At 39.7% G+C, this 26758-nt stretch overlaps 1 protein-coding gene across 1 annotated transcript in view; it reads right to left on the bottom strand.

Annotated features, from left to right (window-relative positions):
• Nucleotides 1-26758, bottom strand: part of LOC149834552 (5'-3' exonuclease family protein) — a 39224-nt gene that overhangs the window by 7685 nt on the left and 4781 nt on the right. Inside the window, exons 2-5 of the mRNA XM_090009390.1 lie at nt 22565-22684; nt 14694-14817; nt 14356-14493; nt 13999-14208 (exon numbers count right to left, since the gene is read on the bottom strand). Coding sequence (XP_089865516.1) covers nt 13999-14208; nt 14356-14493; nt 14694-14817; nt 22565-22684 — 592 coding nt within the window. The remainder of the gene's footprint in view (nt 1-13998; nt 14209-14355; nt 14494-14693; nt 14818-22564; nt 22685-26758) is intronic.

The following is a 26758-nucleotide window of genomic DNA, read 5'->3' as shown; positions in this document are numbered from 1 at the left end:
TCACAAGGATGTTGACATCATATAGTTTTCAGCTACGAATTAGCACCTCAGTATGTGAAAGATAACTAGATGCTTCTAAGTTCCAGTGCTTTGAATTTAAGTTTATTCTCTGAACTGTGCCAGGGAAATCAACGTGATGTAAGAAAACATGAATGGAGCATTAACAATGAGTATCAGTGTCAGGGAAATCAACGTGATCTAAGAAAAATTCGAAAAGTGTATTAACGATGAGTATTGGTGTCAGGGAAATCAACATGGTGCAAGAAAAACATGGAGTATTAACAATAAGCAGCAAAAAACCATTAGATATTTTCGTTGTTTGGAGTTTGGACCATTCTAGCCACAGGAAAGGGAAAAAAATGAAGGCACTAAGTGCATATACTTCCAACAATTTTAAAGAACAAAATGTATGTTCCATAAAATAGTGTTTTGAGAAATAATATCATGATTTAATAGGTTAGGCAACAACATATTCAATAGAAATTTCCACAATGGCATAGACCATCCATACATATACACCTTATCACGTGCAAGAAACACACATGGAACAAGATGTGTGTATATAATGTTAAAATATGAACTTATAAATGAAGTTTGACATGAAAGGCATTAGGCTATTCCATAAAAAATTTGAAATAAAAGGCAAATCATGGAAATATTCTGGGAAGAAAACAAGATGATGAAGTGATGTTGCCTATTAACTCTGATATATTGATGAGTAAAAAAGAGCATTGAATAAGAAAAGCCAATAAGGTAACTGAAATAGTACTGCCGGATTCAGTGAACCATGCAGGGCACCCAATGGCATATTAGTACAGAGATCATTGCAATGCCATTTCATTCTTAGACTCTGTTATGGCCTTCGCAGACTGCTCACTACTAATAAGAAACTTAAACTTTTCGTATTACTGCATCCCATATTTAGTTTCTTAATTGTTTTGGATGCCCAAATATATGCATTTCTATTTTTTATACCAGGTGGAGTGTGCATCTTAATGCCTTTTGCAGAGAGTAAAGCTAACCAGCATACTCAAAAAATTCTAGGAAAGTAGTCACTGTTTTCACAGTTTTTGTTTTTGATAGGCAGGCTGGGGATATGACCCCATCCAATTCATTTGTATTCCTTGTAATTGTTGCAATCAGTACATTGGGACATCTCACCTTGTGGACTCTAGTTTGTAGGCTTGTGTTTCCAATGCAATACATCACCCACCCTCTTAACAAAATTTATCAACATACAATGAACATGATAGGGGTTATGTAAAACAACATTGCAAGAAAAAGTTCTGGAACAAAAAACATTTAGTCAGTTGATGTTGTCCGAATATTCTGACAAATTATTTCCATTCCAATTATTACTGAAGATACTAATAGAACATCTTGCTGCAGACAGTCATTAATCAACAGCAACACGTTTTGTAATACACGAAAAATTTAAGTGATTCTATGTGATTTGGGCCTGGGATCCAAATTTTGGATCCAGGACCCATAAAGGGATTTTTATGGATAAATTTACCTCTTATAATCTTATATGTATATATAAGTGCAATAATTTTAATTAATTAAATAATTCGAGGGATGACTATTTACGATGGCGCGTAGATGGGTCCGAGATCCACCTTTCAGATCCATATACCTGTATATATATTTTAATATATATATATATATATAATCATAACAAAATAAAGAATGCAGTAAATAGTTTTAGACGGATCCACTCTTATAACCAGCCCGGATCCAAATTGGGATTTGGATCCCGAGTAGCAGAGTTTGGACCTGATATCCGGAAAAGAGAATCAATGAATTTTAGGGGATTTGGGCCTCGGGTCCGTTACCGTTATCGGATCTATAAAAGAATCCGTAAATAACCCACAATGGGGTGTTAAATTATACTTATAATACTAATTTTTAATTAAATAAATAATTAATAGTATTTATAAGAAATATATATATAAATCTGGTACAAAGGGGTCAGACCCACAAGGATCCAACTGAGGATCCGTTAGCTCTTGGCGACCCGAATCCAGTTGTAAACTGGATTTGGAGCCGCGGGTCGCGGGCTCGGACCCGGATCCAAGTTCGGTTTTTAAAGGGCGTTAAACAGGAATCGTGCCTAAGGCACGATTCTTGCTTTCAAGAACCAGAAAAAGAAAGGGGCAGGGGGGTTATGCAGAGCGTAACCGACCCCGCGCCTCTCGGCAAGAGGGAAGGGGGGTTTGGGCGATAAAGGGGGAGTGGAGAGGGGGTCTCACCCTCTTCACTCGGTCTCTCTCTCTCTCTTTCTCGCTCTGTCAATTGGGCGTGCACTGGAGAAGAGGTGGTCGTCGGAAAACTGCGGCAACCAGCAGCCATTAAAGGCCACGACGAGCATCCCTGTCACGGCAGCAGTGAGGAGCGACTTCAGTCGGCTTCGTACTCGCGTCTCCAGCCTCCAATCGCCGAAAAAACCCTTGAAATACAGGTGCGGTGCTCCTCTCGAATCTAGGTGAGGGATCGAACATGGGTTTGATCCCGTGTAATCTTTTGAGATGAGGGTCCATGGGAACCCTCTGGATGGCTGATTTCTGCAAGCACCATAGGGGCGAACCATGGATCGTTTCCCATGGCCCGATTTACTCCTCTTCTTACTAGCCTATTTTTCTCCCATTTGGTTGGAAAAGGAAATTTCAGGGTATGTAAACTAATTTACAAAAAGAGAACTGACTGTCTCTCTCGTTGAAATCTTGGTTGCTATTTAGTTTCAATTTCGTTTTGGGGGTTTCCATCAACCCTAACCCAAAAACCCAAATTTATGATTTGGGGGTTTCGGATTTCCATTATGAAGGGAGTGTGCGATTTCGATTTTTCTTATATAAAGGGGGTTTCTTGTTTGTGCAACTCTTTTGACTTCTATTGGTGATAATGGCCCGTTTGATTTATAAATTTTGTTATGAATGATGTTTTTGTTAACTAAAGATATGATGGATGTGTAAGAAATCTGGTAGATTGAGTCGTTATAACTAAAGTATGTGCATTAATTCTCTTCCTTGACTCATTAGGTTGATTATGTTTAGCAAACTCCAACGTGTTGAGGCAAGCTCTAAGCAAATATTTATTAAAGTAGTAGGTTGTTTCTCTGAGCCAACTTTCAAAGAGTGATGGACAATTTTTACACTTAAATTGGATAGATGACTGGGTTATTGTCAGCTTATTGGTTGCTGCATTCTCTGTTTTTTGGAGTTTGAGCATTTCTTAGGTTATGACTCAAAGTTTGCTCTTAAGTTGTTAATGGTTTGTCTCAGGCATTGGAATTTTTATCTTAGGCAGATATGGTCTTACTAGAGTTATAAGATGTGAGCTGCTGGTTAGCAGATCAAGAGTTTCCCAGACATAGAATAAAGCTAATTTTTTTGCTCCCAGATATCAGTTGTGCTTACATGCGTGGGTTATCCATATATATAAACCAACGGTCTATAGAAAGAGAGTGGGTAAGTGTGAGGGTTACCACACATTTCTATTGCCCAAAATGGCCAACCCTTTTTAACGAGTCCTTAAACACGTCAGGAAATTTTATTCAGTAAACACTTTAACAGATACCACCAGTAGTATAGTACTGCTAGTCATATGCCATTGTAATAACTGACCTCACCCACCATTGTTGGGAAGTGATCGAACTCACAGAGGATATACAGAGATGCCAGACATTTTGTGGGTATATAATTTACATTTTGTTGTATTTTAGGTGTTTAGTTTATATGCAGAACAATGCCCTGTTTTGCTTTCATAATTAGTTATAAAAGATCAATATCACATGATGCACTTCACTTCCTAAAGGATGCATACAATTGAAGAATGACTTGCTTTTGTCGGCCTATAGTACAAATGAACAAAGAAAAAGGGAATCGACCTTTCTGTCCAGAATTAAGAAAAGGGAAATCTGAATATTTTCCAACTGAAATTTTTACTGGGAAAATACTTGTTGAGTACCCATCTTCCGTGGGTTGTTTCAGTGCCGAGCAGAAAATGAAACTTATGTTATAAAACTGTGTGTGTGTGTGGGGGGGGGGGGTTGTACTCACGCTGAAATCGTGAGATACGCAGCTTGAATTTGTGTGGGGACACGTGCATTAAGCTAAATTGTGTTTGTAATGGTTGATTTTATTCATAATGTTAATCATGTTCATTCATGATAGGTTGATAGTGATGCTCATGCATGAAAGTTATCAGGTTTGTTTCTGTATTGCATACATAATTGGGTTTGATGGACAAATTTATCATGGGGTTTGTGTATAAGCACCATGTAAATGTTTCTTGAAACCCTGAGCTTTGGATAATGATCTGATTATGTTGGTCGATCCTTGTGCGCATTAAGATAATTGTGCAAACTGTATTTTCTTTCCTGAAAATCTATGTCCTTTCACTATGATTGGTTGATATGTGTTGGCTGGACTGAACTGACTATATTTCTAGTTAGGAGGTTGGTGGGTCTGGGATTGGTAAGCCCGACTAACTTTCCTAGCATATGGCAAAGCTTACACTTTTGCCCGATAATTGGTAAATGTTATTTTTGCATCTCATGATACTGGTTGTGTAATCATGAATGCGAGCATGCCTCGGTTACTGATTTTTTTCTTGAGCATGTATGCTTGATGAATATGTGAAACTTTACATGTACACTCACATTCAAAAGAAATGTGCATTGGTTAATACACGTATATGATGTAGGTACCACACATAGGGAAAATGCATATGAATGAGTAATGACATGCATATGATTGGGTTTATGATGGCATGAGTGCACATGCTTTTGGCATTTTGACCTAGTGTTATAAATAAAGCACTACTTTGGTTTTATTATGTAATGCATCGATGGCCTAAATGGGCCATCACCGGCCTGGAGAGTCGTGGGTTGGGTTTCTTTTCACATGTGTTTCTGACTGCATCACTTAAACCACATAAGATGATATGGCACACTACTACACTGTTCTGGTTGTCCTCACGGGCTAAAGTCTCGTAAGGGTCCCCGCAAGGGAAGATGCGGGTTTTCATTTTACTTTTGCATATGGTGTTGCAAACTTAAAGAATTGACTTAAATAAAAATATAATAAATAAGAACAATGTAATATATGTTCTGGGATATCTCATCTGGAGTATGGGAATCTTAGAGATCCGGTCTTGGGGAGACTGTGAGGATACAAAAACTCTGTGTGCTGTAATTTTGTCCCCTGAACCCGATATTGAGGTTCTTTCTCCTGACCACGGTTTTAGAGAGAGTCCGCCACTTTACCCAGGAGTGGTGTGTTTGACATAGCTGTTGTTTATGGTACTAAGGAAGTGACACTTGTGGGCGTGGGGTGTCCCTTGTGTCCCCGACATTAGATGTGGAGGTCTAATGTTCCGAAGATGATTCGGTCGAGGGCTAAGTTGGAACCCAGTAATAAAATACAAATTGTGTGCTAAGCTACCCTAGAAACCTATGTCACATGGGTGCGGGCGCGGGTGCGGGGATTCGGCACTTCCAAAAAACCCGGGTGCGGGGGTGCGACAGGGGCAAAAATGTAAAATATATATATATGGGGTCGAGTTTACACGCGGGTTTTTTCAAATTTCGCAGCTGTCAGCAGCTGACAGCATAATTTAAAAAAAAAAATTCACAGCCCATTTGGGCAAATTTTAAAAAAAAAAATCCAAAAAAAAAATGGGCCTAAATGATCCTGGGTGCGGTCAACGCACCCAGGATCGGGTTAACCGCACCCGCGTCGAGTCGCGTCGACGCGGGTGCGGCACCCTGCTAGCCAAATCCCTGTGACATAGCTAGAAACCTATTTAACATCGGGGATTTTACCCGTTTGGTATATCAACTGGCAATGAAAATTAAAAAGAGGAACTTAAAGTTGTGTGCATTTAATAGGGCATGCATATGGAAAAAGAGAAACTTAAATGAAAGATAACAAAAGAAATCATGCATTGCACATGATCATGCATTTTTCCTGGTATGCACCTAGATCATGCATATTTGAATTGTTCTCTATATCATGACATGATATGATGGTGGTATGTTATTTACTTTCTGAAAGCATGCTGCAAGGTTTGGTTGTTTAGTTTCGATATATGGTACTGCTTTGTTGTTCTCGATTGGTGAGTATATGCAATCTGTCGCATGTATGAATTGTTAAGACACTGCAAATTGTTATATCTGCACTCACTCAAATCATTACATGAAATCTTATCCATGTTCTTTGTCTCACCTGGTTTCTTTAGAAGTAGTCGTGCTTAGAATTTCGGTTCTGACACCCTACTTTGTTGGTTTTTCACAGGATATGGTGAACAGTGAGGTAGGATTGGCTACTGGGAAAGGATGAGAGTCATACTTGGGCTTGACAGCTTCAACAAGGAACAGAGTGGCTCTTTCTTCAATCCTTCTTGCTTTTTCAGTTGTTACTTTACTTTCAGTCGAATAAAACATTGTCTCTACAATTTACTCTTACTCATAAATAAAGAAATTGTTTTGGTTCGTATGGATGATGGTTGTAAGTTCGTTTGTGGTGTTTGGGCTATCCAGTTGGAATTGGAACTGTAAGGACCCCGGGTCTCTGGGAGGTTTCCGCACTGTTAAAAAAAAAATTTATTGCACATTTTCAAAGGGTATGAGTTGTGGTCGTTACACGTTTACTGGATGATGATGCTCCACCAATAAGAATATAGTTGCTATTGCAGTCTTGAGCTGAAAAAACCCACATAATATCAATATTTTTCCCCAGAAAACAAAATGAATCATCAATTGGTTCATAGGAAGAGTGCCATTTACATGGAATAATACTAGATTGCAGCCAAAGTTTACCATAGCTTTTGATTTTTCAGCAATATTCAAAGAAAGAATCTGTTCTCTACATGCTGCCTGGACTTCATTTATAGCTCGAGACACTATAAATTGCATTTTCATGGAGTTCTTTGATCCAATGCTCCAATTCTTCCAGATGATGATGTAAATCAAAGACTCCCAACAAGTATGCACCCATTGCCTAGAAAATTGGACTCAGTTCCACCATTTTGCATGTGGGCATCTCGTCTTATCAAATTTATTACATACTACCTGCCATACATTAGCAGTAACTTGACATTTAAAGAAGAGGTGATTATGTGATTCCTCTTCCGTCTTACGTGAGAAGCATCTGTTAGGGTGGGAATGCCCTTCCAATGTAATCTGTCCTAACTTGGATGTTTCTGCTCAGCAGCAATGTAAAGTTGTAAACCATCCACAAGCACGTGGTAAATGGTTGCTTCCCAAATATAATTCTCCATGGTTGAATCACATATTTATCCCTCAAGTCATTCCATTACTCCTTTCCAGTTAAGCTCAGAGCATAACTATCGTGGTGCCACAGCAGCATGTCCTCAAAATTAATGAGAGGAACCAAACTTATTGATCAAGGGAGCTCAATCGGCTAAAGAAAAATGGAGCTCTCTCTCTCTCTCTCTCTCTCTCTCTCTCTCTCTCTCTCTCTCTCTCTCTCTCTCTCTCTTGATCAAGGGATCTCAACAAGAGTCCTTTGTATCGGTCCAAGCCTTCAGCTAAAGAAAAATGGACTCTCACTCTCTCTCCCTCCTTTTTTCATACAATTGAACATAATGTAAAATTTATTTTTAATCTTTTCAATGATATAATATTTCAATTAGTTACTCTTTACTAATTTCACAATATTAATATATGTGTGTGTGCGTCCTCATATCCTATTTTTTGAAAATTTCTCGAATATGCATCCTTTCTCCAGCTCGTTGGCTTATGTATCCATGTCTATGTGACAGATTCTAAGAAAATATCATGTAGAACATAAACAGAAGCCATGATTTATAGCTTTTTCCTGATAATAATTATAGGTTTTACATACTAGGATAGCGCAAACAGTTTCTAGTTTATACATCAAATCCTGCAAAAGGTTAAGTGACGTTCTTATTCCAACAGAAGTGAAAATCAATTTGTACCAATAAGTGTAGTGTTCATTATAGAAGGAAATGCTAATTATTTTTTGTCCCATGAAAAGTCATTGTGTAAAACCTGTGCGAAAATAAAAAAATAAAACAAAATCGGATCCAGGTTGGATCTGGTCAGATCCGACACCCACCCTTGTGCTTATAAATAAGCACACGGGGGGTTACCTCTTATGCCAAAGAGGACCCCCCCCCCAACCTTCTCTCTCCCCGCTTTGTCTCTCTCCCCTTACCCGCAGTGTCCCTCTCGCCGGAGCCGGAGCTCCCTTCGTCGGGAACGACCTCCTCCTACAGGTACGTCTCCCTGCCTTCTCTTCTCCCGTGTCTCTTCCCTCTTCCCATCTTCTCCCTCTGTTAACGACGGAGGGGAGGGCACCTCTTCCCTGCTCCCCCTCTCTTTGTGTCGGGTTCGCAGGGGATGGGTGTCACCCTCTTCATGTTAGAAATCATGGATTCTGTCATTCAATCACAAGAACGAATAAGGAATAGAGAGAGAACATGGTGGCTGCAGAAAACCCCAATTAGGGTCTAAGGTATTTGGCTTATCATTATATATAGGCTGGTACAAATATTAGGGTATGAAAATACCCATTACACAACAAGAATTATAATAGGCCATTAATGAACATGAGACTAAATAAACTCGAGTTGGGTCTGTGATCCGAGATCCAAACCCAGTCATGAATGACGACTCCTTTTCATCCTCCCTCAAGTTGTATATGGTTTTGAACCATGAACAACTTGCCTTTTAACATCCAAAATCGGCCCTTGATAAGCCCTTTTGTAAACAAGTCAGCAACTTGATCAGCAGTCCAAACGAATTCGGGTTCAATTTCCTTCTCTTCGACCTTCTATCTTACAAAATGTTGATCAATTTCAATATGCTTGGCACGACTATGGTAGATAGGATTAAACGACATATTGATGGCACTTTGATTGTCACATAAGAGAATACATCTAGATATGGATTCTCCTACTTCTGTCAACAGGTGTCTAATCCATGTTACTTCGGCTGTAGCAGCTGCCATTGATCTATATTCAGCTTCTGTGTTGGATCTGGCAATGGCCCTTTGTTTCCTACTGCTCTATGAGACAAGAATTAGGCCAATGAAAACACAGTATCCTGAGACTGACCTACGTTCATCTGGATCTTCTGCCCAGTCTGCATCTGTTTAAACAAGAAGTTCATGCATGCGATGCCCATTCATACTCTTTCTGTAGAGAAGACCATCCCCAATAGTTCCCTTCAAATATCGAAGAATGCGTTTAACAACTTCCATATGCCCAATATGGGCTTCATACATGAACTGAGATACCTGATTGACTGAATAGACAATATCAGGGCGAGTGAAGGTGAGATATTGAAGCATCCCTACTATCATACGATACCCTGTAGGGTCCTCATACAAATCTCCATCTTGGGAGCTGAGTTTCTGATGAAGTACACTGGGTGTGCTTAGAGGCTTGCAATCTTTCATACCTGCCTTATTGAGAACATCAATGGTATACTTATGTTGGGTGAGTGGCATGCCTTCAGTAGTCTTGTCGACTTCTATTCCAAGAAAATATCGCAATTTACCAAGATCCTTCATCTTGAACCTGTGGTTCAGGAGTTCTTTGACCTGCTCAATATGTTCATTAGAGTTAAACTCCGCCTGTGTAGTTATACACTGCCGGTCCCAAGCCCGGATAAAGGAGGAGGGTTGCGGTAGGCCTGTGACAGCCAGCATAAAAACTGTCATATCCTATGAAAATGAACCAATATGAGAATTTCGTTGGGGCGTTCCCGACTGAGCGACGCGCTGTACTCTCTAGGCCCGGAGGCAGTGATAAATGTGCAAGGGTTGCTAGGTCGTCGCCCAGAAGCGACGCGTCACACCGGCGCCCGGGTGTGGTGTCAAATAGGCAAGGGTTCCCTCACTTTGTTGGACGGGTGGGGGTAAAGAAGTTAGTCCAAGACCATAAAATTAGGTTAGCCACTTGGAACATAGGGTCTTTAACTGGTAAGTTGGTAGAGTTAGTAGATGTTATGTGTAGGAGAAAGATTGATATTTTATGTCTTCAAGAGACCAAATGGGTAGGTGAGAAAGCTAAAGTGATAGAACCTTGGGGATATAAGATTTGGTATACAGGAATAAATAGGAATAGGAATGGAGTAGGGATTGTTATGAGTCGTCAGTTTATAGATAATGTAGTTGAGGTCCGTAGGAAGGGTGATAGGAGGGCCAAGCCATGTGGCGCCATCTCAGACAAGATGAAAAGGTAGAAGTTCAGGATCTGCGCCACCTATGAGGAGATTTGAATCTTTGAATTCTAGCTTTTCTGAAGAGAGCTAGGAAATGACACATGGCATGTGCTTTTTCTGAGGAAATGAGAGATGGACATGTGTCCTCTGCAGGGGACACACTCCAAATGGCGCCACCTCAGAGGAGACAAGCCTACCTTTTCTGGAGGATTTTAGGAGTGACACGTGTCTCCTACTTTTCTGAGGAAAGTAGGGAGAGACATGTGTTAGGTTACTTTTCTAGAAGAAGGGAGAGGTTGACACGTGTCCCCTGCAGGAGACACACTTTAAGAGGCGCCACCTCAGAGGAGACAAGCCCCCACTTTTCTAGACAGGACAACCTATGACACTTGGCATCTTCTGGTGTTCTTTGAAATGACACATGGCGCATGATAGGATACTAACACATGGCAGATACATGGGATGACATGTGGCGGCTTCTTAAGGTAGCCCCACACTGACACTTGGCATGGAAATGGGAGGGGAGAGAAATGACAAGTGGCACCAATCCAGGGGACAAGGCTCCTATATTTTTGGGTTTTTCAAAATTCAAATTTTCAAAAGAAAAGCTTGTGTGACACCACCTCAGTGTGGGTCCCACATTGCTTCTTTATTGAAATAAGGATAAAACAACTTCTTTTTGGAATTTTCATAAAATCTGGACTAATTGGTAAAAAAGGAATTTTTTGGAAAGAGTTGGCTCCTGTAAGGTAATTTGTAAAAGGAAGATATTTGAAATTGTCAAAAGGGCAAAATCTGAGGTGAAGTGGCTGAAGTCCATATTGAAAACTATCCAGATCGTTTTCCTGAGAAAATATTTTGAAATTCAGACCCTGGGGGTAAAATGGGAAGAATTGATAATTTTGAAGACCCAGGGTTTTGAAATCAATTTTGAAAAGAGTTGAAATTCTAATCTGGATTGAAAATTTTGAAATCAAGAGTTCTGGACCTCGAAATAACATGTTGTGCAGTGCAGTGATTTGAAATGCTCATGCAATGATATGCAATGTCATGTCTTATGCAATAGAATCTTGAACCAAGACTTGGAGCTGTCTGTCTCCTGTCAGGAATAAATTTTTGAACATCTGAGTTAAAATTAGAGAAATTTTGAGAGTTTCAGATGAAATTTGGACTTTTGCAAGGTCCGGGCTCAGAAAATGACCATTTTGCCCTCCAGCGATTTCAGAGGCTGGATGATGATGCTTGGTGGAAATGTTGGGGGAGGTGAGTGAAAATTTGGGGTGTTTACAAGAACCTACTTGACCTCGGGGTTTGTACCCGTTTGGTGTATCCGCGGGCCACGGTAATTAAAAAGAGGAACTTAAATATGTGTGCATCTAATAGGGCATGCATATGGAAAGATGGAACTTAAATGAAAGATAACAGAAGAAATCATGCATTGCACATAATCATGCATTTTTCTGTTATGCATTAGATCATGCATATTTGAATCATTCTTGATATCATGACATCATTTGGTGGTAGCATATGACTTACTTTGTGAAATCATGCTGAAAGGTTTGATTATTTAGTTATTGATATATGACACTGTTTATTGTTCTTGACTGGTGAGTATATGCAATTATTGGTAGTTATGGATATTTAAATGTTGCAAATTTTATATCTGTACTCACTCAAATCACTGCATGAAATCTTATCCATGTTCTTTCTCTCACCTGTTTTCTCTAGAAATAGCTGTGCTCAGAATTTCGGTTCTGACACCCTACTTTGTTGGTTTTTCACAGGATATGGTGAACAGTGAAGTTGGACATGCATCTGGGGATGGATGAGTTATACTTGGGCTTGTCAGCTTTAGTAGAGGACATAATGGCTCTTTCTTTTGTCATTCAGTTCTTTTAGATTCTGCAATTGTTAATTTACTTTCAGTTGAAGAAAACCTTGTCATTGAAATTTTCTTACTCATTAATAAAAGAGTTTAGTTGGTTAATATGGATGATAATTGCAACTTCGTTTGTGGTGGATGGGCTATCCAATGGAAAGTGGAACTGTGAGGACCCCAAATCTCTGGGAAGGTTTCCGCGACTCTTAGAAAAAAAAATTATTCCGCATTTTTAAAGGGTATGGATTGGGGTCGTTACATGCACGATATGCTGATACTACGATAAATGGATGAGAGATCCATGGCGATCTCGTATCGTGCAAATTACACATGGATATACAAGTGTTTTCAAAGACTAGATCATGTCAAACTAAATAATATAGTTGTATCGTTTTTTTTACGAAACAATGGAGTTGGGGTTTCTTTTGAGAAACCAATACCCCTCTCATCGTAGCCATACTTTTAGACAAGCACGACATATTATTACTGCAATGATTGTAACCTCAAAGTTGTGAATGACACATTGTTAAAATCACATAATGGTGATGATCGCCTTCACAGGCAAGATACTCGAGCTGGTTTGAAAGACCAAAGCATGTAGAATGGGTCGTTAGTTAAATAAACCTGACGTACTCATTCGCCTCTTGTTTCCGTCAAGGGAGAAGATGGATTGGTACAAAAACTCCGATGAACAGGTTGTTAATAACCACCCTTTGAGCAAATGACTCGGTGTCCCCAATCATTGGAGTTAGGCGACGGGACTACTAGAGATTATCCTAGGTGGTAGATCTCATGGACTTTTGCAGAAGTTTGATGCATCTGTTGCCACGTATGCTTTTAAGAAATCCTCTCTTGATCACCGACCGTCCCTTTAGGAGCGGACTCAGCTAGCTACACGGGGTATAAAAAATACATGGCATAATAAACCCCCGGATTAGTCTCAGTTGTTTTTACATTTCGCGTCTGTGGGTACCCGCAGGACAGCTAATATCGAAACAAAGTTATCTTGCTCACATCACTTGTTGAATTGTGTATCATGTGTGAATTAACTGCATATGCTAGATTTTTTTATATTATTGTTGATTTGTGTATCATGTATGGATTAAATACACATGATAGAGTTGTTCTATATTGTTTTTCTTGCGCACCTACCAGTTTTTCATGAAACTGACCCATCTTATGGGTACAGGTGATGATTAGGTTTACGAGACGGACGATGATGCGACTGCAAGATGGCTTCGAGATCCCACTGTTTCTGCTAGCATCTTGCATCTTGGATATATCTTTTTGGGTTTTGCATTTTGTAAAAAGGTTTCCTCAGGAAATCCCATTTTGTATAAACTTGATATTTTCTTCTAATGCATATGGTTTTCTAAATGTTTTGCGAAGATATAATATATTGTGAAATAGAGGTTTTCCGTTGATGCACCCAAGGTTGTCGACTTGTCTTTTTTTTAAAAAAAAAATTGTTTCTGATGATTCATTAAAACAAAAAACTCTGAAAAGCAAAGGATTTACTAGTATCTTTCAAGTTATTTTAAAGGTTTACAAGTTTGAAATTTTGGGGCGTTACACATTGTCTTATGTAAAATACTAGCAGTGTTGTTGGGCTTCACACAACAAAGGCATTTATATGATTTTTTTTGAAAAAAAAGAATTATATAAAAGAATCATGTTATAACTTTTTTTGCCAATGTGTAAAACTCTAGTTACTAGTTTGATTGAACTAAGAAGCTTTAAAATTTCTTGAAATCTAGAACTATCTTAAGCAAAAAGTTCTTATTTTTGTAAAGCCAGAACTACTGGTATTAACAAAAAAGAGATATCAAACAAAGAAACCGCCATTAAAAAGCATACAGTATGCCTATCAACAACTCTTCAGGAATCTATAAGATATACAAGGTACCTTTTCATGGCATTTAAACTTTTGAACAAATGCATGGGCTCTTTTTGGACCCATACCAGGCAATGACTGGAGATAATCACACCCACTTAAAATACACATCTCAAGGAGCATTTGCTTTGTGAACCCAGTGAAGTTCAATTCCTTGTTCTGTTGAAGTTTATCATACTCAAATTGGACACCATGGCCATACTTGTCCATCTTGAAGATAATCTGAGTTCAGCAATAACACCAACAACAATCAGGCCCTTGTATTCACACAACCAAGCAACAGTTTGAATGCGCTAGCAAATCCTACAACTTAGTATCCCTATTAAAATCAACAATGATTAAGCATATGGAAAAGAAATATTAACTAACTTTAGAGCATCCGAATGGAATCAAGTCTGAATCCTCTGTAATGACAGCTTCAACACATTTATTAATGGACAAGAATGCCATCTGAGCATCAGCCTCATATGGAGCCACAATGTAATCAACATTTTCCTTCTTTAGTACCTTCACAGTGCATTCAAGTCAAACAAAAACATTGTGGTGGACATTCTATCGAAGTTACTCATTAAGAACCTTGCTTTAATAGAAAGTCTAAGCCCACACACACAATTTAAAAGATAAAAAATGAGTGAGATTACATGAAAAGCACAAGATAATAATGCAAAATGATTTCAGCGGTTCATGTCCAGAACAGAAATATCCACCTGGATTAGTTCAACTGCAATTGAAGGTGAAATATCAACAGCTTTCTGGTAGCATTCATAAGCTGCACTTAAATTTCCTGTAGACTCATGCTGGATGGCACGTTCAAGATTTTCCCTCCTTGACCTACAATAGCATGCACAACATACATATCTGAAATAAAAGCCTGTAAAAATGCTAATCCAAAAAGCTAGCTGACCGAAATGCTTATCGAAGCAGAATATAACCACCATAAAACCAAATGCATGAAATCAAAGAGAAAAGGAAAGAGCTATACAACACAAATTATACCTAATCCACAAAACAAGAATAATTGATTTTAAAAAAAAACATGTATTAGACCAACCTAGGAACAAGATCTTGGCAAAATCCAGATTTAAAAGCAAAGTAAGACTTTTCACTAAATGAAGTGGGCAGAGCAACATGAACTGCAAGTGGATTTACGTTTAATGTTCCCATTAACAACATTGTCCATGCCTCAAATATCAATATGCATTTGAGAAAAGGAAACCTTTCAATTTCATTTTGTGATGGATTAATGAGACCTCTAATCCCTTAAAATACGAAAAGCAATTTTGGAGAAAATAATAAATGGAACCTGTGCTCCAGAATGTAATTAAAAGACCACCACTTGGAGGGGGTCCATTAACAGTAATGAGTTTCCCAGGTTTTTGCTTTCACCTTCTTAGTCCATTATAATTCATCTAGATATCTGTTTCCCAACTGTTTACTTTCCTTTCCTTCAAAGGAAGCTCATTAGAGATTATCTCATTGATAAAAAAACAAAACCTTAGCCACTAATCTAACCTTATGCATCTCTAAAGTTCCATTACTCTTGGTTTTAATTTTAAATACCATCTACAGCCTAGTCTTCTTTTCATGAGGAAGACTCTTTATATCCCAGGTTTTAGACTTTTCTAAGGCTTGTATTTCATCATTCATAGCACTCATCCATTCAAGATAAATCTTGGCCTGGTTGTATGATGAGGGTTCAAAATAATAAAATATCTTGGCTAGAGAATCTCTATATTGAGGAGTAGAATTTTTATAGGATATAAATCTATCTGAAGGCCTATGTGTTCTTATAGATTTCCTAAGAGTGTTTGATTCTTGATTTTCTATGCTAGAATATTGTTCTAAGGCATTTAGATGTCTATCACTAGTTCTTCCTTTATATTGGACAACTAGAGGTTCACCATCAATATCATTAGACACCACACTGGATGTTGGATTGAGGTTCATCATTAACATCATTGTTGTTTAACACATCATCATTACATTTAGGAAATAATTCAAGAAAAGAGTAATCATCATTTTCTTTAATAGGCACATTTGACTCAAAGAAACTTTTTTGCTCTATAAATGTAGCATTCCTTGATATATAGAGTTTATCATGTTTAAAATCATAACATCACTGTTTTTTCATCCTTGTGTAAATTATTCATTATTATGGGGTTTTCTTTAGTTAGATTAATTGATGGAGGGAGGAAAAGTCTGAAGCGGAAAAAATGACCCAACATGTAGATATTACCAAGTAGTTGATTTTGGAAATTTATGAAAGTGCTTGTTTGTAGACTGGTTGTAATAAGCTGGGAAAAAAATTAAGTTTGGATTCGGGTCGGATCCGGACCCGGCCCGGACCCGAAAGGGAGGCACTACCTCCCGTGTCTTTTGAAGACAGCGAGGCAGGGGTTTCAAAGAGAACCCCCTGCCCCCCCTTCTTCCTCTCTCGGTCTGTCTCCCCCGACCGACTCCCTCTCTGCGTTGCTGAGCATCGTCGTCGATGCCCCCCTTCCGACAAGCACCTTCCAGCAGCCTCCCCAGAGGAGCCCCCGACGTACGAGCCCCCTCTTCTCACCGGATACCCCCCTCCGTTGCTGCCGCCGCCGGCGACCACCGGGTACGCCCCTCTTTTCCCTCTCAATCTCTTCTCTCCCTCCTCTTTGTCCCCTCTGTCACGGCAAGGGAGGGGTCGAGCCCCTCCTCCCTGCCTCCTGTTACGGCAGAGGAGGGGCTCGGCCCCCTCCTCTCTGTCCCCTCTGTCACGGCAGGGGAGAGGCTGAGCCCCCTCCCTTTTGATCGACAGGGGAGGGGCTGAGCTCCCCTCCCTGCTCCCTTTTAGGCAGGGGAGGGGTTGCGCCCCCTCCTTGCTCTCGGTTACGGCAGGGAAGGGGCTGAGCCCCCTCCCTGCCCTTTTGATCGGCAGGGGAGGGGCTGAGCCCCCTCCCTGCTTCGTGTTACGGCAGGGGAGGGGGGCGAGCCCTCCCTGTGCCTCTCTTCTCGTTAGGCAGGGGCATCGCCCCTGCCTTTGCTGTTTTTTGGCAGGCTGGGGCAAGCCCCCTCGCTTCGCTTTTCCCTGGCATCGGGCGGGCCTCCGTTAGTTGTTGAAAGGCAAGGTGCGACCTCCTGCTTCCCCCTTAGTGGCTTGCAGGGAAGGGCCTCGCTTCTTTGCTCTTCTGACAAGCAGGGCGACGCCTCGGCCTTCCTCGTGCCTTCATAAGGCAGGGGCGCAACCCTGCCTCCCCGTTGTTTGCTAACAGCATGTCAGCAGGGGCTCGTGGCCTTGCCCCTGCTCTTTGCGCTTATAGTAGGTGCGCATGTGCACGATGCCCCTGCCTCTGCTTCCTTGACGGCGACGGTGCCCCTGACCTTCTATTTTGGTGTTAGCTTGCTAAGATCGTCACTTTTGCAGCTCGTGCGACGGATCCTGCTCGCGCTCCACGACCTGAGCCGTCCATCGCTTACACTCGCAGATGCCAGCAAGCTTGCAACTCTCGAAGGTAGAGGAAGATTGCACAGAAGACTTGGATAATTGAATTAAGTTCAATTAACTAAAAAGGACAATTAAATAAATATATATATATGCATATATATATCATATATATTTATATGAGTATGCATTTAACTCAAGGACGCGGTTTCGCGATCCTTGTCCTTTACCTTGTCGTTGCGCATCGCGCATAGGTTCTGTGTTGCACTCCTGCTTACAGTTTTTACTTGCCGTTGCGCGTTGTGCGAGGGTTTGCGTTGCATTTCTGCTTACCACCTTTACTTTGTCGTCGCGCTTTGCGCCTAGGCTCTTGCTTTTGCATATGTGTTGGTATTGCCTTGCTTTTGCAGATGATGTGCAGGTTCTTGCTCTTTGCGTATGCCTTAAAGGCATCCTCGTGGAGGATGCAAGGGACATTTGCCACTCTTCCTCTTGCGACAAGAGTTCAGTCGGGAGCGAGCGACACATCCTCGTCTAAAGAGAGGGATACCTCGCAAGGATCCTGGCTCTGCGTGTGCGCAGTCCTGCAGAGTCGACTTGAGATTTTAGGGAGTTGCGCAAAAGCATCAAAGACTACTCCAAATCGAAGCATTTGGAAGGATGTGACTGGCTGGTTTTGCTCGCCTTCTTGGCTTATCTCGGGTGATCCCGAATTGGGGGTTCGAGCGAACTTCTTAGCGGGTGTTCTGTTGAGAAACCTGCATCCCGTCTATCGAGGTCGGTATCGAGTCATGCGAGACATGTAGATACCCCGATAGCGGATGTGATTCGAGATAATCACATGCATAATGTTGGCACAAGGTACTGTTGTTTCAAAAGATAAAGTAAAGTTGATAAACTTTACATCTTTGTGAAACACTCCTGTTGAGGCTTCTATTGAGGAGCTATACCCCCTTCATCCTAGAGTACTTGTAGTCGTGCACGACACGTCTAGTACTGCGATGATCGGATGAGACGGTCGTGCGACCTCGAACAACGCTAAATGCAAAATGTTGTAATCACATAAATGGCCTCACATTCGCCTTCACAGGCAAGATGCTCGAGTGGTTTAAAGACCACAACATAGAATGGGTCGTTAGTTAAGCAACCCCTAACGTACCTATTCGCTTCTATGTGTCTGTCAAGGGAGAGGACAGAGCGGTACAAACTCCAATGGACAGGTTGTTAACAACCACCCTACGGGCAACGATCCGGCCTCCCCAGTCATTGGAGTTAGGGGAAAGGGGCTACATTAGTTAGCTCAACAAGTCTGCAGAAGTTGGATGCGTCCGTGGCATAGCCTCCTTTGGGGAATCCTCTCTCGGCTAAAGCCGTCCCTTTTGAGCAAATTCAACTAGTTATTCGGGTTATTGAAAATACATAGAATAACAGACGCCCGAACTAGTCTCAGTTGGTTCTACGTTTTGCCTGCGCGTACCCGCAGGTTCGTAATTATCGAAACATAAGGAATGTTCACATTGGTCGTTGAGTCGTGAGATTCGCTTGCACTACTGCTTCGCTTGCACTACGAATTCGCTTGCACTACTGATTCGTTTGCACTACTGCTTCGCCTGCACTACTAATTCGCTTGTTTGCTCGATAGTTCAGTATGTTACTCGTTGAGTTGTGCACGCCTGTCAAGGCGTTACTCTAGTTAGTTAAACTGGTTACGTAGTTCTTTGCGGAGTAATAAGGAGCTTCTCATACTATTTAAATGCTTATAATAATAGCATTATGCCAGTTGCTACATATTAGCATGTGACTTGCTTTATCCCTTGGTCGAACTGTTTGGTGCTTATTGTAGCGTAGCACTTGTTGGTTTGCATCTCTTATGATTGATGTGATTGCATACAGCTCGTAATCTACGAACTGGTGGCAACTAGGGTTGATGTGGCCGCTTGTCTTATAAGCTGCTTACATATTGTGATATAATTGTTGTCGTACGATTGCTTATGAATGTCTTGTGATGCAATGGTTTATGCCTTACGATTAATTTAATTACTTATTGATGGACTGAGCCATTTTATGGTAATTATATGTTTTACGAGCATTGTTATGAGTGCTTGTTTTATTCAGTTATTTTGTTTAGCTGACGGGTAGAGTTAGTTACCCTTCACCCATAGAATCAACTGGATTGCCATATTTGCGCGTTCTCATGTGTCGTTTACACATGCTTTGAGGGCCTATTTGAGGATTGCAATATTCCTTGTGGCAATAACACGATGCGTAGGATTATATGCTTCTATGTGAAGTGATACGGTGCATATTGCTGATATGCATGCTTGTGCCCATATTGTGGCTACCGACTCTGAGGCGGTCAATGGTTCAGAGCAATCGATTATTGATGCATGTATCACTGAGTGGGGTGTCTGTCGAGCACCTGATCTCCAAAGGATTGTCTGCGAGGGCGTGTATGATCAAGACCAAGTACCCGGCTAGAGTGGTAGATTCTCTGTGAGGATGTACATTGTCCACGAACGGGTAGCCGCAAAGACTGTGAACTCCTGTGAGGAAGTGTATGGTCCAAGACCAGGTATACCATCTAGGGCGGAATTCCTTGTGAGGTTATACATTTCCCAGACCAGGTGATCCGACGTTGATCTTGTTGTTTGTATTAGTGGCTATCGACCCTGAGAGCGATCATTTGTGTGGATGTGTGTATCGCAATGATTTTCATTGGATATGGCATTTGTTAGGGACCGATCTCCCAAAGGTTTCGCTGTGAGGTTATACATTTCCCAGATCAGGTGACCCGGCTAGAGTGGGAGATCTCTGTGAGGATGTACATTGTCCACGAACGGGTAGCCGCAAAGACGGTGAACTCTTGTGAGGAAGTGTAGGGTCCAAGATCAGGTATACCCTCTAGGGCGGTAATTCTTTGTCCGGTCGTATATCTCTCGGACCGAACAATCCGACGTGGATCTTGTGTTTTTGCTTACCATAAAAAGTTATGGTGAGTTGTGACGATCTTCTGAGATTGTTTGTGATAGCCAACTATGAATTCATAGTTTCGGCTTTCTGTTTTAGCATGATTACATGCTTGACTCAGGTGTGAGAATCAGATCGTTAGCGATTTGAGTTAGTGATCATGTTTTGGACCTTCTACGGAAGGGTGAGTTTTTCTGAGAAGGTATGACGCCTTAGTGCGTCATAACCGGTGACGGTTAGCCTCGTAAGACTTTGAGAGATGAGAATAGGTTAAGGTTGTTCAGGACAACGCGTTTGTTAGAAGTAGTAAGCGACAAACGATGTCCTGATGGTGATTAGATGCTGTGACCTCGTTCTAGGAACGAGAACAAGCTAGTTGCGTGGTGGTTCACAGCCTACGATCAATTGAATCGTATGTTGCGTTTGTCAGTTGCACTGCTTACTTGCTTTGAATTGCTTACTGTTTGCACTACTTACGCGTTTGCACTATTCACCTGCTTGCATTGCTTACCTGTTTAACTGCATATCTGCTTTAAACTGCGTAACCAACTGAATTAAATGTACTTAATTCAGTTCCCTGTAGTCTTTTTTGTGCACCTACTAGTTTTTCGCGAAACTAACCCATTCTATGGGTACAGGTGATGATTAGGTACTCTACGGGCGATGGCGCGATTGCAAGATGGCTTCAAGACTTCTTCTTCTTGCTCTTAGCTCGCGTCCTGGACGCTATGGGTTTGTATTGGATTTTCCTTGGGATATCTGAATCTTGCGAGTTTTGGTTCTTTTAGCTAACGTGCCCAAAGATGTCAGTTTGCCTTATGATTTATCAAAAGAAAAATCTTCCGCTGATTTCATAAACAAACTCTGAAGGAAAGAGATATTTCTAGTCTCTTGCCTGTTTTTCTGAAAAGGTCCGCAAGTTTGAAATTTGGGGCGTTACACTAGTAACTAACGGTAGACTATACTGATTCAAATCTCATGTTGTAGGCCAAGACAACTCCATGCATTGCAAATGAAACATTGAACATTTGTCAAACAAAAATGGAAGAAGCTTAGTCTTGGTGTGTTTAGAGTTAGAATTTAGAGAACTAGAATATTAAGATATCATACGAAATGTTTTGCACTTTTATGTATCATGAACTATGATCTTTCAGATCAATTCTAGATTAACTTGAATAAAAAGACTATGTTTCAATTATTTATAATTGTTTGTTGACTCTACTTTGTTATATATTTACTGCATTAGCTTAATCCATAATCACCATTTTCTGATTTTTTTCACATAATCTTGACAGTGTATCAAAAGTGAAAATTCAATTTGCAAAATAAAAAATATGTTTTTTAATGAATTTCTTGGGAAAATGTCCAGAAAAAAAGTAATATTGCTTGTCATAAGTTCAAATTATTAAGTAAAAAAACACTCTGTTTTTTTTCATTTCAACTAATTTTGATAAATGATAAATTTGATTTATAACCAATACTGGTTAGCATGACAGACAATAAAATATATACATACAGTGTTTTTAGCATGCAGCTCATAGCAAATTTATCATGTTAACATCCGCTAAAGGCAGTAGATGTTAAGAACATCATGCATACACACATGCATTTATATTTGTGTGTGTGTGTGGGCAACAAGCAATTAGTAAATCATTTGAAAAAAATCATCACTTTACCTTAGCTTTCTATTGGCATAAAAATAAACCTCATAAAATCACCATGGTATGAAATAGACAATTGTTCTCAATTTTGTATTGAATTATAAAACACATAATTGCTATAAAATAGGTGAGAAAATCAAAACAGCACATAAATGCAAGTGAATCTAAAATTTGCATCATATTTGGCATGTTACATATAGTCAAGGATGCAGCACCAGTGATGACAACACTCCAGGAACTAGTAAAGCTACGTTGTTTTTTTTAAGGTTTCAAAAGCAAAAAGCAACTTGAGAAAATCTTTAGTAAAGGTATTGAAAGCACCATGTAGATGGAGCAAGGATATAATCTTATATAATCATGAAAAGCCTTTTTTAGGAAAACACAAGAACTAAAGGACAAAGCTTATAAAATAGCCACCATGGCCTTCAGAAAATCTTTAAACATTATTTGCAAGTAATTAGGTTATATCTTCACTACATGCACAATATTAAAAAGAAGGAAGAATAAAGATTCCGTTCTGTATCATTAACCATACTTCAAACGCTTGGACTCCTGTTCAGCTTTCATTGGTAGAAGACCGCCGTCAAATACAAGAATAGGTTTAATGCCGTTATGCCGCAAAAGATTAACTCTATGCATGCAGTAATCAATATGCCTGTGAGTACAAAAAGACAGTCAAACTTAAGCTTAGCAAGATAATAAGACAACCAAGAAGAAAACCTGCAGTAAGAAAGTATGACCGAACCACTGTCTTTGTTCTATAAAATATGTTCATTACCATTCAAAGGTGTAAATATAAGCCTAATGTAATGAAAAGCACCAAGTAATGCCCTAGACCACATGGAAGTGCTATGCAAGTGCAACAACACAAATAATAATAGAATAAAACTTTGGAAAAGTTGTAAATTTTCTTTAAATATCATGCACTTATATGAATTAATAAAAGCAAAGTAGTAATAAAGAGAGTATGTGTCTAAATGTTAGATGTTTCAACTAGATAATCATGTTATCACAGTATTGCTTAAACATAAAGATAGACCTACAATTTACTAATCAATCATGACTATAAGTCATGGTTCGTGAGTATGAGCAACAATATAAATCCTAAAAAGCAAACAAGAACTTCAATAGCCCATCTATCACATGCATCCTTGTTAAAATTCAAAATCCACACATCTAACTATTTCCAGTGTCATGAGAATAGAGTTTAAAGTACAAAGAATCATAAAATGGCAAATCCAAGAGAAATGACAACATGCGCTCTAAACCATCTATGTCACAAGGGGAAACCACAAAGAACGACTAAATATTAGTTGATGTTGGATTTTGCAATGGATTTCCAAGCCTTAATTTTTTACCTTCACATAAACGTGTGTAGGTACATACCTTCATGAATGCATATATTAATGCACATGTACATGTATGATCACCTACATACGCAGATAGCACTTACATATATACAATCATCCCCCAACACAAACACACAAACATGCGCGTGCACACACACACATGCATAGCAACTGAAGAATGGTTGCAAATGACTGACAATTACTTGAGATACAAAGGCAATCATTTCCTTGCAAGTGTTTGGCCCCTTTGTAATGACCCCAAATAATCCTCGTAAAAATAATGGAATTTTTTTAAAAAAAATTTGCGGAAACAACCCAAAGATCCAGGGCCTCATAGATTTAATATATCAAACCACAAAAAGATTGTGCATTGAATCAAAGAAGAATAAATCAAACTTTATTAATCAATAAATAAATGTCAAATAGACTCAAAACAAAAATCGTCTATCACATAGGAGCTACTCTTTTAGAGAAACCAAAACTAGTCACACAAGGCTCACAGTCTCCGGCCAGCAAGTCAAGACATCACTGAACATCTGGACCTGTAAAACAATTTTATAAAAACGGGTAAGAACGAAGGTCCTTTGTACGAATTCCTCTAAAAATCCAATCAGTAAAGAAACAACATAAACCAAATTCATGGATAAATTTCAGAGAAATATCACAACAATTTTCATAATCAACTTACCATTACAACATTTAACAAAATATCATTCAATAACAATTAACATGCGAAACAAAATAAGCATGAATGCATGAACTAATGTTGAACAGTAAATATGCATGATTCAATACACATGCATGAATAATTTATTAAGTTATTTATCATAGTTGTCTTTGCATGCATGTCCCTATTAAATGCACACAAGTTTAATTTTTATTTTTCCTTAAACCCGCGAATACTCAAAACGGGCACAAATTCCCAAAGCCCAAGTTAGGTTCCTAGTTGCAGCTTGACACATAATCTGTATATTATTACTGGGCTCCACACTTGTTCCTCGACCGATATCAGAAATCCCCACCCTCCATCAGAACATTAGGAATCATCACCTAATGTCGGGACATCAATAGAAATCCTTAACCATTAACACCACTTTCTTGGTATATCAAAACTACAGTTGAGTCAACAATACTACCTCCAAGCAAAGTGGTTGAAATCGCCCTAAAATCGTGGCCGGGAGGTGAACCACCATAACAGGTTCAGGGGCACAATCGCACACGGAGTTTTAATATCTTCACGGTCTCCAAAGACCGCTATCTAAGATTCTCACACTGTGAAAGGGACATCAAGAAAGAGATTAATTACACTGTTTGGTCTTTTTTACCTTTTCAAATAACTTCAAGTTTTTTACACAAGAACCGTTTTGCAAATCCACATGCAAAACCAACTTCGGGCCCTGGCCTGTCACATTGTAACAATGCAATTAATTTTTTTGGAAAACCAATAATTTTTAGAAATAAATTTTGCAATGCATAAATAAAATCAACACAAGTAGAGCAACACATACTCCTGGCCTACACGGCCCGTTGTGGTTCACATCTGACCACCAAAGCATCTCAAAAGTGATTTATGCATCTTTTGCAAAATTTTAGTGAACATGCAACACACATCTTGTTTCAAAACATGTTCACAATGCACATTCAAACACAAAACATGAATACACATAAGGCCAAACGCATACGCATGCGAACAAATGTTTGCAACCCCAATTATCATGATCAGTTTCATGCATAAACACTCAAACATGCTCATGATCATATTTATGCAAACATCAAAATAAACTTTGGATTCATGTGTATGATATGCACATTTGCAACATGGTATTCAAATGTATAAGCATACATAACCAAATCAAAACATATAACCGGATACATAATCCTACAACCCACATGAATGTGAGCCTGAACACGGCAAAGTTGTTCAGATTTACATAACATTGCAAACCCAGCACACTAGTAAATCTGATTAGGTTACAAGCACACAACATATCTCTCAATCTGATCAGATTGCTCATACTCTACATATCGACAGTTTAATCAGATTGCACCCGCATAACATGTTGCCAAATCTGATCAGATTGCACAAGCACAAAACATTGGCAAATCTAATCAGCATGCACATGCGCACACATGGACAAATCTGATCAAATTGCGCAAGCATAAATCATTGGCAAATCTGATCAGAATGCATGTAACGCCCCGAAATTTCAACTTGTGATTTCGAAAACATTATCGAAAAACCTTTCAAAGATTTAAAGTTTTAACTTTTAAAAATGACAGCAGAAGACATTTAGAAAGGAGCACAAGTCAACAATCCTGGGTACGTTAGCTGAAAAACCGTCATTCACATGAACAACAACTTAAAGGAATTGAGAAAATAAGGCAATAGATTAAAAATCTGCAGTTTATTACAAAATGAGCATTTTTCCAAAGTTCAATAATCTAAAGAAAACTAAAAAAAAGACTCAGAGCCAAGCCGCCAGCAGAAAGAAGGTAAATCTTGATCCATATTGCACCACGCCATCGGCCGCCTGTGAAGCCCTACTCCTTACCTGCCCATGAAATGGGTCAGTTTCATAACAAACCAGTAGGTGCACGAACAGATAAGTAGAATGAAAATAAAGCAGGACATTCATGAGATAAGCAGTTATGATATCAATACAATTGTAATCTATTCTAACAAGTATAATATGTGCAAAGAGCTGTTAGTTGAAGCATTTCACGCAGTGTAAGTCTCAATGCTCTACAACTATTCAAGAAGATATTCTTTAAGTTCTGATATTAACTGGCCTGTGGGTACGCACAGACGCGAAACGTAGAAACAACCGAGACTGATCCGGGGGTTTATTATGTCAGGTGTTTTCATTAACCCGGAGGCTGACTGAGTCCGCTCCTAAGGGGACGGTCAGTGACCAAGAGAGTAAATCCCCAAAGGCATTCGTGGCCCATGGATGCATCCAACTTTTGCAGAAGTACCTGAGAGTTACCACCTAGGATAATTTATGGTATTCCCAATTCCCCTAACTCCGATGACTGGGGAAGCCGAGTCTTCTGCCCGTGGGGTGGTTGTTAATAACATGTCCATCGGAGTTTTTGTACCATCCATCCTCTCCCTTGATGAACCATGAAGGTTGAATGGGTACGACGGGGGTTTCTTAACTGTCGCCCCATCCTACATGCTCTGGTCTATTAGACCCACTCGAGCATCTTGCCTGTGAAGGCGAATGGTCACCATTTATGTGATCTCAGCATTGTGTTAAATACACGCATCGAGGTTGCTACAACCTCATCATCCAACCATCGTAACCCACATGGGACGTACTTGTCCAAAAGTACGATCGTACCTTCCTAGAGGTAGAACTACGATGAGAGGGCAACAT

The sequence above is a fragment of the Nuphar pumila genome, chromosome 6, assembly GCF_984573655.1.
Source record: "Nuphar pumila chromosome 6, dmNupPumi1.hap1.1, whole genome shotgun sequence".
Lineage (NCBI taxonomy): Eukaryota > Viridiplantae > Streptophyta > Magnoliopsida > Nymphaeales > Nymphaeaceae > Nuphar > Nuphar pumila.
Note: the sequence above shows the minus strand (reverse complement) of the source record. Positions and strands in the feature narration are given on the sequence as shown.